The sequence below is a fragment of the Lepisma saccharinum genome, chromosome 21 (genome assembly GCF_977018435.1).
Source record: "Lepisma saccharinum chromosome 21, izLepSacc3.1, whole genome shotgun sequence".
NCBI classification, from domain to species: domain Eukaryota; kingdom Metazoa; phylum Arthropoda; class Insecta; order Zygentoma; family Lepismatidae; genus Lepisma; species Lepisma saccharinum.
Genome location: NC_139249.1, coordinates 30566295 through 30579060, shown reverse-complemented (window position 1 = coordinate 30579060; position 12766 = coordinate 30566295). Strand labels below are relative to the sequence as shown.

Here is a 12766-nt window from a genome sequence, read left to right as displayed (position 1 = left end):
CCTTATCTTCGCGATTAGCCAAAAGAGGCAGAAAAGCAAAGTTAAAGAACCCAAATCAATCAATCATTTTATGGACTCTCCACATATTCTTTTAATCATGTCTACATTTCTACTGTATGGATTCTCAACAAATCCATCATCCAGACTGTTTGTTCAGTTGTTTATCCATTTTACAGATTCTCTGCATATTCTTTGTTTACCTGTTTTGCCTAAAGCTGAGATCTGCCTTGCTCAGTTTAGCATAAATGCACAAAGTTCTCTGCCATACCAAAACAAACAAGCAAACAAAAATAAACATAAATGAGTTAAGTATCTTTGTGTACAGTTTAAAATATAGCATTCTCAGTTGTCCAAGGTAGCAAGCATAGGATTTTATATCAAACGTGCAAACAAGAAAATTTATATAGTTTTATCACATTTATTTGCTTGTTTTTCAATGCAGGTCATTTGTGCAAGGATATTGTTGAAACTTTATTTGACAATTATTTGAAAAGTAAATAGAAATCTGCATATACAGATTATCGGATTATTGAGATATCTGGATCATCCATTGCATCCAAAATGGGTCAGATTTTGTTTCAAAAGGAAAACATGTAATTATGTAAAAAACTGGGCTGTAGTCATCATTGATGTAGCAGGAATTTTCCCAGTTCCATTGTATTCATTTATTCATTGAATATAGATATTCCATGCATATTTGGGCATACCAATGGGAATTGCTGATAAGTCTGCTGGCTTCCCCCCAAAAATGAACAAGGAAAACAAAATTTTGAGAGAAAAAACATTGCGAGGAATATTCATGTATTGAAAGTACAGAATTGATAATATATTTCTCCAGAGCAGAAAATGTTTAATATGAGGGTTGAGGAGTAAGTCATGGCAACCCAGTAATAATTCGACAATCAAAGGATATATTAAAAATTTGTTATATACAATTGAAGGAGTATCCATTATGGATATTTTGTTGGTAGGAATCATGAAAGAAAACCCAAGCAACCCTGTGAAAACCTCGATATGGGAGAGCGTTATTCCGTAACGCTTCTACGAATTCTTGATGACAATCACTCGCATTTCTCCCCCGGGGAACGGCCACTTTAATGTACTATCACTGTTTCAATCTCGTCACTTCCATCTTACTCCACAACTGTTTTTCCAGCACCCCGTGCTCATCCAGTACAACACACAGAGCCATCTATTGACCAGCGGGTAAAGTACTCTTGTCAGGCTTCCTCCCGCAATCTCCATTTTTCGTCCACCTTTGCATATAATTAAAATATTATTGGGTTGCCATGACTTACTCCCCAACCCTCGTATTTGATGTATTTTCCATCAGCCCACCTGATCTGTTCCAACCAGTTGTGGAAGTTTCTTCTGGGCTTTATTTTAATCATACATTATCATGGTACAGATGATGTGCTAGAGAAGGTAAATGTACTCCCAACACCACCCCTCTCTTATGTCTCCCTGATGGCACAGTGGTAACATCGTCGCCTTGCAATCAAGGAGTCCCAGGTTCGATACCTGGTGGATGCACATAGTGGTTCGGATCAGACTTTAAACTAACTCAATCAATCAACCACCCCCCCCCCCCCCCTCTTGATTGGACAAAATCTTGGCAACAAGCTTTTAATCCTAAGTATGGTTGAATTTTAAGGATATAACAAATATGACTCGCTTGACAATTAATGCAAGATGTTGCCACTAATGTATTACCTTGATTGAATATTATGTAAATATTGTCACTATTGGAGCAACACACTCCAGTCTGGTTTGGGTGAACTGGACAACCAGATTTCTAGCTGAACATTGGCATGAATTGGCCTTATCAAACACTCCGTTCCGGTCCCAGGTGAAATTGTAGCTAGAGAAGCCAGCTGGACTATCTGGTCCCCTGAAACTGCAGGGAGGGGAGTGGGGGTTAAGTAAGCATGGGTTCATTTGCAAGAACTGATTTTTGCTCCAAATACTCCATCCATATTCGAAATCACTGAAAAATGCACATGTGTTCCAAGATGATTGGATAATGTCAAAGAAGGCCTTGGAAGGGTCTTGTTGCTTGACGTTACTACTCAGATCCAAATCAACTCAGAGAGTGGGATAGTGGTCTTAGGCTCCAGATTCAGACCCTCCCAAAATAAAATTCTATGTACGCTACAGGTATAATCACTTGATAACAATTGTTAGATATTGTGTTTAAAAAAAAAAAGTAATGTTGGAAATATAAATAATGCACAATAAATTTTGTGTCTGTGTGTGTGAGTGCTCTATATATACACAGGGTGATTCAGTAAAAGCATGCAAAAGAAAACAAGAAATAGGTGATTCACCACTGAAAATCATAACTTTGGTTTGGAGAAGCCAACATAATGAGATATGAGCTGAAGCATGAGTACTAGCTCGTACTGTTGTCCATAGGAATGATGAATAAGTGGCATGTATGCGACAGGTGGTGACACTGTTACAACAAGTAGCACCATATATAGACTGATTTAGGCATGCTTGTACATTGCCATAGTATTGAAAAACCAGTGTTAACAATTAGGCACCTCACAATAGTGTTTCAAATTGACAGCCACCAACCACAATGCATTTATGACAGTGGCTGTGGAATAGGGCCTCTGTCCAATCCACTAACAGGGTGGCTACTCACCGGGAATTCCTTGAATTCCGGGAATTATACGTGAATTTTTGGCTCCGGGAATTATGTGTGTATTCTGCTTGAATTTTTCTCCATAGATGTGAAAAATTGCAACTTTTATTAATACAAATCCAATTGATTTTATACATAGCCTATTTATAAATGCCCTGAGGCAAGTATTTCTCAGTTTAGCTTGTATTTTTATGAAGGAAGGAAAAGAAAGCTGCGTGGAAAATACAACTGAATTCTCTCAATCTGTTTACTTTGTTAGGGCCCTTTGCAAAACAATTTATCTGACAGATGGAAGTTTATTGAGATATCTTGAATTTTAATTAGGTAAATTTGAGTTTGAAATTCTTGTATAACTAACAATTTTTGTAGATTAGTATATTCCGTAACATTTGTGACTTTTTTGTAGTTGTATTTCGAGTCTGAGTATGTGAAATGGCAAATGTAAACTACACTTTAAATTAAATACTTTAAATATATATATATATATATATATATATATATATATATATATATATATATATATATGGGTCATTCCATGTCAAATCTGGCAGGAGTTGATCCTCATAGTCACCGATTTTGATGATATTTGGTACACCGCTTTGCTTTGCTCCAAAACCAATACCTGTGAGAGGATTTTACGAAATATGATTATTACGAATTATATGAGGTTTGTTCAAAATGTCATTTTTCAGCAACATGCTCTTTTCAATGAAGTATATCTCGGGAACGAATGAAGGGACAGAAGCGTTCTTGAGCTCGTTGTAAAGAGAAAAGACGGTTGCATATTATGAGATGATCAAACGTTGAAACTTATTAAAATTTGAACACTCCATTCAAATGTTCAAGATTGAACAGCTCAAAACACTCCCAAAATGGTTTCTCTCATTTTTTGATATTTTCAACTACTATCCATCCTCTTCTTACTGAGAAAGTTTTATCGAGGTGTTTTTTGATATAAGGGAGAAAAATTAAATTGAAATTTGTCCTGCATCAGCAATGAACTGAGCTGCAGCCTCCCTACGATGAGACTTTTCATTTGTATCACGCTAAAGGACATATATATACATATACTTACTGTTCAGGGACAGATGATGAAACCAGGAATTATACTTGAATTTTATAATGGTCCTAGAGTGGCCACCCTGAGTAAGCAGGAAAGATAACATCCAGGGTGTTGCGGACATCCACACTGAAATGAGACTGTGGTCCATATCTTGGTATGCTGACTTTTCTAACCGTAGGTTCCCTATTTCCAAGTGTTCAGTAGTATATCACCTAGTTCCTGTTTCATTTTTGCATGCTTTTACTGAATCATCCCTCTCTGTGCGTTATTGTGTGTGTGTGTGTGTGTGAGAGAGAGAGAGAGAGATAATTGCAACTTGTTACTTGGTGTACATATGTTTTCATAGCATATATTTTTATGTACTTTGCAGTCTTTGAAGATTGTAATCCTATATTGAGATTTTTAAGAAGTAATGATGACTTTGATGATAGTGATGATTATTATAATTTTGATGATTGAACCTGAAGGACTCTTTTCAATATGAATATGGTGTAAAGAATTCCAATAATTGAAACCATCAGTTAGCCTTCTTTATGCATATCATGTAAATTGCCTAATGGATGGCATGTGAATCAACAGATCTAGTTCTACTGTTGTGTATGTAAATATGAGACAAATGCATCTATTGCACTGTGCATTTCAGATTTTGATTACAGTGTATTGAGGTTTAATAGTTGAAATAAAAGGATAAAATACATATCGTATGTACTTTATTTCAGCAGTGCTTGTAGATTCATTATTGTGATAAAAAATATTAGGGAACCAGGTTTTAAACTGATCAGTAAACATTTCATGCAAATGTGTGTAAAATTGAAGCAGGTTAGTTACAATCTTGAGATAGTAGTAGTTTTGAGAAATGTAAAGGAGTGCGTACATATAGAATGGTTTGTTTTAAAATGAAATTTTTCCAGGTGTGCCAATACTGACAGAGTACAGATATAATATTTATGTCTCCAGATTTTATATTTTCATGCATTGCACATTCAATCTTCATGGTACCAATAGAAGAATGTGTTGTAAAATTTTCCCCACATTTTAAGTTGTATTTTTTTTCAATTTGCCACTGTAATTGTTAGTGTATTGATCCAATATAAAAATTAGTGAACATTCTGTGCAGAGCTTGAATGATATACAATTGAACTGTGGCTTGAATTTTTTGGATCCCATGGCTGAAGAACGAGTTTAACTTAACAGATTTTGAGTTGAAGGACTAGTTTTGTTAACAAGCAGTGAAAGATGTCTGGTGTGTGAGCTCATTCAGTGATACTCTTGATATTGCCAACAAAATTTCCAGGTTTGAATTCTGGCCTTTGCATGGGTGTTCTTTTGTGAGTAGCTCTTCATCAATTTAATCTCATTATAATTCACCCTCATCATTGCAATTAACCTAAAGAGACAGAAAAGCAATGTGAGATAAGAAAGAAATGCAAACAAAGATTCAACAGCGAAACCAAAACCAAATTCCTCGAGAGTATCTGGTGGAAGATTAAAATAAAATCGAGGCAGATGCTTTGATTGGTATAATGCTACACATTAGCATGGAATCTTAATCAGACACTAACCATTGTCTAGTGTGTTCAACTATACTGTTCTAACAATACATTTTGAGAGAGCATCTCTTCTTCAGGTGAACAATATCTTTGTACTGGTGGTGGAGTTTTGAACCTACGATAGACCTCCAATTTTACTACTAATCCACTGTGCTAACCAACTCCATGGTGCCCTCTGCGCTACTTGGTAAAGAAAAGTGGTGCTTTCTTGAAACATGGTTTAAGAATAAGTATAATTACAAGCACTAGACAATGGCAAATGTCCAATTAATATTGCATGCTAATGAGAACTGTTGTCACTAACATTCAGGGAATTATTAGGGGGTACACATTCATATTAATTACATATGCAACATTTTTTGTATACCTTACATGAGTGTTTAAACAGTGGGTAAAATGCTTTGTTTCATGCATTTTTCCCGTGCTCTTGTAGACTTTTCAAGTATAAACATGTAACCCCAATGAGGTGACAGACAGTAAATACAAGCCACAATATTTATAATGTATAAATTCTAATTTGTGTTGTATTAATATTGTCTTTTCTCATAAAGGTTTTGGTTGGAGTGGCCCTCCATCTTTCGTCTCTAGTAGTGGACCATCGTCTCCTAGTGCAGCATCAGTCGAACTTTTCTCTCGGATGCGCCAGCCATCTGAAGGTAGCGAAATGGCCTGTTCATCTCTGTCTACAAGCTTGATCAGCAATGATGGTACAGGCATGGGGCTGAACAGCTCCTTGCTGTCAGGATTGACAACTTTATCGAGCAGTTCCTTTGGAGGGTTTTTGTCGAGCAGTAAGGCAAATCAACCGATGGCAGGAAGCGGGACTGCATCATTTGACATGATGGTCAGCAGCAGTAGCTCGGAGAGTGTACCTGGCGGAATGAAACTTGACGATCTCGGAAGTGTCGGAATTCTGCTTGATTCCCAGCAAGTTGGACATTCTGGTTCAGGAGGGCTCTTGTCACCTGAAGATCCTATGAAATCTCTCCCGTGCACAAGTGGTGACATTACTCCAGTATCTGTGAGCTCTGGGCCAGAGGATTCAGGTATGGTTGTCGATCTGGACACTACTGTCGTTGAGGATATGGAGACCGGGCTGTCGGGATGGAAAGATGTCCTTCCATCCTCCTACAAGGAGATAGCATCAACCGAACAGGAACAGAGGACGGCAACGTCAACGCCTAGCGAGGAACCAAGTGTTGAATCGGGACCATCCATATCGACTCCACTTGTGACCATTGCAAGCGAGTCCCCAGATAGCACTGGAGATGGACGAGCTGTTAGTTTGGACAACACAAGCAGTACGGGGAATGGAAATGGTGATAAACAAGATGCAAGGGATTCATAATGCTAATATATATTCTAGTCAGTGACATCTCATGGCATTTTCATGCATTAAATATTTGCCACTTGCTTTGGCCAGGAAAGAGTGTAGTACAAAAGTGTTATATTTGTTGTATTGATACATGCTGCGCATGTGATTTTTAGATAGAAGGTTACAATGACAATATTGAGAAATTAAGAAGAGTGGTTTTATATGTATATTTGTGCATTGTTGGTCATATTACTTCGAATGAAGGAGAAAAGATGTGTCAAGCATAATGTACGTACATGAAGATTTTTACAGTTGTTTTTACGAACAGTGTATGTGCATATAATACTTGAACTAGGGGATACTAGTCATTTTTATCTTTTAGCTTGGATGAAAGGAATTTTTACATCAACATCAAATATGCAATTGTGTTTTAAAACATTGCGGAAAAGTATTACTGTTTGGTTAAGTTCCTTGGCGAAGATGGTGAAACTACAAAGTTTATAAACATGATCTCTGTGTTGTTTTGAACACAAACTGAGGTATTTATAGTAATGTTACCTTCAATATTGTGATTTTGCATTGCTTTACTTACCTTGAACTGTATGGGGTAAATTCTTACTTGAATACAGTTTTGTCACTGGATTAAACATGGTGCATATTAAGTCATTATAAGTTGCAAGACTAATGCACAATGTGTTCTCAGAATTACTTGTTGTACAGAGAACAATTTTTTGTATACCTTTGTTTGGAAATTCTGCCACATGTTCTTTTCCATTCAAATTGATTACTGGATGTACAATTTCTCATTTTCGCTACTAAGTGAATTTGAATCCAAGTTATCTGTTGTAATAGCTGTTTTCTTTTCTAAATGTATACTGGAGACAGCATCATGCCTATATTTTAGAATTAATTATTTGTATGTTGTTACATCAAATACGTATAATACCATTGGAAATTACTTGAGCTGCTAGTATTGACTGAGGTTGCACTATTTATATGGTTATTACGATTTCATAGGGCTGAACCAATACCTTTGAGCCAATACCAATGCTAATATCCTTGCTTTAAGATATTATAATTTCACACGAGATAATCACTTAATCACATTCTCCCCGCAATGTTCCACAAGTGCCTTATGGCATTTTTTTTTGCATATATACTCCAGGAGACTCAGACTCCAGACAAGTATCAGCTTATGTTAGTGATTAAATTCCAACCAGTACATCGGTATCCACACAGCCCTATGATTATCATAAAGTGAAGATCAGTACCAAATTGGTTAAAAATTTTGAAATATACATCTGGTAAAATGTGCTCTAGTTTACAAATGTTATTGTTTTCCTATTAGTAGTAACTCAAGTGGTCATTGATAATGTAGGGTTCTGTGAATAATGAACCATCCAACTGGATTTCCAGCACACTGAATTACACATATTGATTTTCAAGACTCCTTCAAACTGACCATTGCATTGATAGGCATCAGTACATTGTTGTTTTTCCTTTGGCAAGTCTGTTCAATTATGACCCCCATTTATATTGGAAAATAATTTCATTGACAAGCTAATAATCAGTAGAATATTAATTGTTTCATAATTGAAATATATTTTTAATTTATTGCAAAAACTAATAACAAGTGCTAAGCAATTGGAATGTGTTTTAAATATATTTGTAGCTCCAAATCTAGGTTCTTGTTTTCTGAAACTTGGTGCTGTGAATTGAGATAAAACAATAGTGCAGTTAAGCTTCCTGATTGTGTTCTGACTTTCCTTACCTTTTTTCTATGTGCATATATATACTATGTGTGTGTGTGTGTGAAATATTGGTACTTTGAGTGAAAATCCCCTCTACAAAATGTTGAATCTATTGTAAGTTTAAAAGTTGTGCTAATGTTTGTGACTGCGAGTGGTGGAGTAACTACCCTTTTGCTTTCCCATTGATCTTTGGATAATTCCTTTGCTATTTGAGTGCAATATCTTTCTCGGTTTCTCTCAACTCCACTTTCATCTGAGATTGGATGCTCTCCAGCTCACCCTTTGTTCTTGTCAGTCATTTCGAATTGATATGCAATGATCATTAATCAAGAAAGAAAGAGGGAAAAGTTCCGAATTGCCCAGAATAAGCACACTGGTCTCAAGACCAAAAGTGACACTGTATTACAGTAGATGCACCTATTAGTCTTATTCTACAGAGTCGTATTAAGTTGGCAATATTAAACACTTAAGAATGTGAAACCCCTAAAACCCAGGCTGAAAAGTTTAAACACTGCAGGTTATTCTTTAAGAAGAGGTTAGAAATGAAACACAAAAAGGGTCACCAACATATGTATATATATATATATTAACTTCAACTGTGGTTATGATCATTTTTATGGAGAATAAGCATACTATTCCAGAATTTTGAATTGAACAAACAGTATGATTATGACCCAATATAAAATATTATTCTGTAAATAGCAATTCCATCACATTATCAACTGAAATAAGGAAACAACTGATTTTCACATCGAGATGTTTACTCCTTTTGTTAAATTAATTTTATTCAATGAATGTGCACAAACTCATTCCATTTTTACATGTTCATGAATTGATGTAGGCCACCGAACTCACTTTTTCTGTGCTTGTGCTACAATATCCTACATTGTTATCAATATTCTACCTTGTAGCGACATGCATACATTTGTTTACTATATTTACTCTCAGTAAGTTGATATATGAGATAAAATGCATCAAGTGTGACACCAATAAGTTCATAAAGTAGAATGAGTCATGTGAAACTCGCCAATATTCACCTTGAGGATTTCTGATTTACTTCCTAATGTGTGCTCTCACAATTTCAATTTGTCAATCCTTAAAAAAATATCATATTTCTGTTTACTTGAGAATAACATTTATAAAATCTAAATCCTTATCATCCTAACTGGTTGGATGATCTGTCACCTTGGCATGTGGGATTGAGGCTGGCACTCGGTAGGTAGGCCCTGGGTCTCTCAGGATGTTGTGCCACGGGTCATTATTATTATTAATATAAGTCCTTATCACATTTAAGGGTGATGCATTCTTAGACACAGTGGCAGGAAGGAAAATATCAAATCTCATAAGCTAATCTCATGCTTTGAACTTCGTAATGAGTAAATTCATTTAGCTACTTAAGGGGTGTGGGAGTAATAATGATGAAAAGTCTTCATCGACGGTAGTCCACAAATGTGATTCTATAAAAGAAAGGATATCCTCTTCCCTTGCATATTCATTCTGCCAGAAACATTAATTAACTCTAAATTGTTTTATTTGTGGTCTTGTGCCAACCTTGGTAAAGCATGAAAATCACAAGGTTTACTTGTTTCCAATACTACTCAATGCAAAGCATACAGTTCACTAGCAACACTGAATGTTGTATATCTCGTACTGCACATATCTATAAACGTGCATTACTTTAATTACTTTAAGAAATTGTCATCAGACTTGTACCCATGCACGTCCCTCCAACATCCCCAGCTCCAAAACCAACCTCTCATCTTTCTCCATGATGAAATTTTATGTGAATCCATGAGTCAGTCAGTCACACTGTATCGTGACCTTGATAATCATCCCCAGAAAGTCTGCAAATAGATTGCCCCTCCCAACTGCCAAGTCATTGGATATATTATTATGCCTAATATTTTTGAAGACTCAAATCTTCTGTCTTTTATCTATAACAGTGTTGAGAATATTTTACGTTTGCTTAAAGTCCAATTTATTCTCATGATAGGTTGAACAGAATTCAGCCTACAGTTTAAATTTGCATCCGAAGCACTGGGCAATATGCCTGAAAAAGGATCGAATCCGAGACCCCTTGAGAGACTAGTGTTTTGTTTTCTTTGTTTACCCCTCATCTGATCCTTCAGTTTACTGTTGCAATAGGAGGGATTATGATAAGGACATGCTATTCCAGCCATGGACCCTTATTTTTGCAACACAATGGTCTAATCTCTAGAACATTACTTCCTGTTTACAGTACAATGTATTTTTACATTAAACAGTGGAAGTGATAATTGATTCTCGGTGAAGTGAGGTCGACCAAAATTCACCCCTCCCAACTGCAACTTCTGGATCTGCCACTGCTGCAGACCTACAAATAAAATATAATCATTGAGTAGGCAGTTCTCCACCACTTGCAGTCACAAACACATCTTTTCATGTGGCTTGGCATGTGGAGTCAACATTTTGCAGAAAACGTCACCATATGTCTGTATACATGCAATCTTTAACTCTTTAACACTTGGTAGTTTTAAAGAGTTAGTGTGCCATTTGTGAAAAGGAGTACAAGTAAGACGAGGCAATAAAATATTCTAGTAACCACACAAAAATTGAGCATAAAGATATTTGACATTTGTTCATTTTCCTGAGATTAGTTGTTAAGGAAGGAACTTTCTTGGGGAGAAGGAGTCGTAGATATTTACCCCTCTAAAAGTATATATATTTGTGAATACGTACATACAGTTTTTAATTTTATAGTCTCGCTACTACAGGTAGGCTATTTCCAACAGTGAGGTGGTCAGTGTAAGGTGATGAAATGCTGGGGGTCCTAGGTTTGAATCTTGGGTGAGGCATGTTTCTTCATCAAATTCATCATTTACCCAGGAGGTTACATAACATAAAATAGAAATATACTCTGGGCAAGTGAAAAATGATCATCACTAACATGGTATTATACAATACATAAAGTACTGAAATTACCAGGCATTAAGTTACTAGTGAGTATTTCATTTTATTTTTGCTAATTAAAGTGCATTCTCTAGTATCATTCCGTAGAACTATATGCTTTGCATTATTTTAAATTACCCCATCTTTGTTATGTATGAAAGAAATGTGAAAGTATCATAGTTTGTTACATATCACTTTTAGCGGAAATATTTGAAACTCAGGGTATTATTAGCAGTTGCTGGTAAGCTTTAAGCTGTAGTATTTTTGCAGAACTGCTGCTGTTATTTGATATATCAGTTAGCAAAAGGTGATGGGTTTTGGCTGTGTTTGCTTGGTGAAATATATTACTGAATAGGGGCACACACACAATTGATTTAACAAGCAAATCTGAATGCAATCTAAATTATTTATGCATATGCACAGAAAATGTAATGGATACTGAGAATATTTTTCAATGTTATATTGTTACACTTCATGGCTTACATGTGATTTTAGTAACAAATTAATTTGTAAAAAAAAAAGGAGCCAAGATCTAATTTTTTTTATCATTTTAATGCAAGTATTTTTGTATGTGTAACTTATTTTCTTTGCAGATTAAATAAAAAATTGACCAGTGTGTGTAAACAATTAAACATGCTTTGTAAAGCAGTTTTATTCAGTGCGTGATACATACTTTGAAAGAAAGCTTGAGTTAACACTTTCCTAAAATAATTATACTATGGTCAAGGTATGTACCAGAGGATGAAGTTAATGTTTCATATCTCATGTGTGTTGTAGGTATGTGTGTGTGTGCGAGTGTGTGCCCTGGTAAGATGATTCCTTTGTTGTCCCATAAAGAAAATAATGTTTAAAAAGAAACCAGTGCCTATATGTTGTATGCATTGACGTGTTACATAACAACATAGGGGAGTATATTTTAATGGATAGAATGTAGTTACATAGACTGATAATTGTATTTTTGCTTTGATGAAGATGTTACTTGTAAATAAAGTGCATAGATTGAATTTTAAATTACTTTTTTTTTTAGCCCTGCCTAGTTCTGTTTTTTTCTAATTCACATCACATACTTTAAGATGCATTTGACAGTAACCTTGCATGTCCTGTATGTTGAATATGGAGCAAAATTTAAAAAAAAACATTGAGAAGAAACAAATAAGAGACAAAATAAAGATAGTGTTGATGATGGTCTATTTTTATGTATTTATTTGGGATTACTGCATTAAGTTTTATTTCCCATAGCAATTTACTATTCACGATATGTCTCCATTATATTCTATGCAAACATACTTCACTATTTAAATAAAAAATACTATGGAGTAATTTACAGGATGTCTCTCTTTCCTGCATGCATGCACTCTGGTACAGCAAGGCTCGCAGTGGTGAAACAGACAGCATAATTGTTACAAATTACTTCTTTTAGTTTTTCATTATTTCTTCCATGTTGCCTCAACAGAATCAACCTGCAAACCTACAAGGTTCGTCCTTTTACGATATGGAGCCATCAACACC

General features: G+C 35.5%; 1 protein-coding gene across 9 annotated transcripts in view; it reads left to right on the top strand.

Annotated features, from left to right (window-relative positions):
- Positions 1-12246, top strand: part of l(1)G0196 (inositol hexakisphosphate and diphosphoinositol-pentakisphosphate kinase) — a 198247-nt gene extending 186001 nt beyond the window's left edge. For all 9 annotated transcript variants that reach the window (XM_083143232.1, XM_083143227.1, XM_083143231.1 and 6 more), the window contains one exon: positions 5815-12246. In XM_083143232.1, the coding sequence (XP_082999358.1) occupies positions 5815-6611 (797 nt within the window). In that variant the 3' untranslated portion in view covers positions 6612-12246. The remainder of the gene's footprint in view (positions 1-5814) is intronic.
- Positions 12247-12766: the final 520 nt, after the last annotated feature.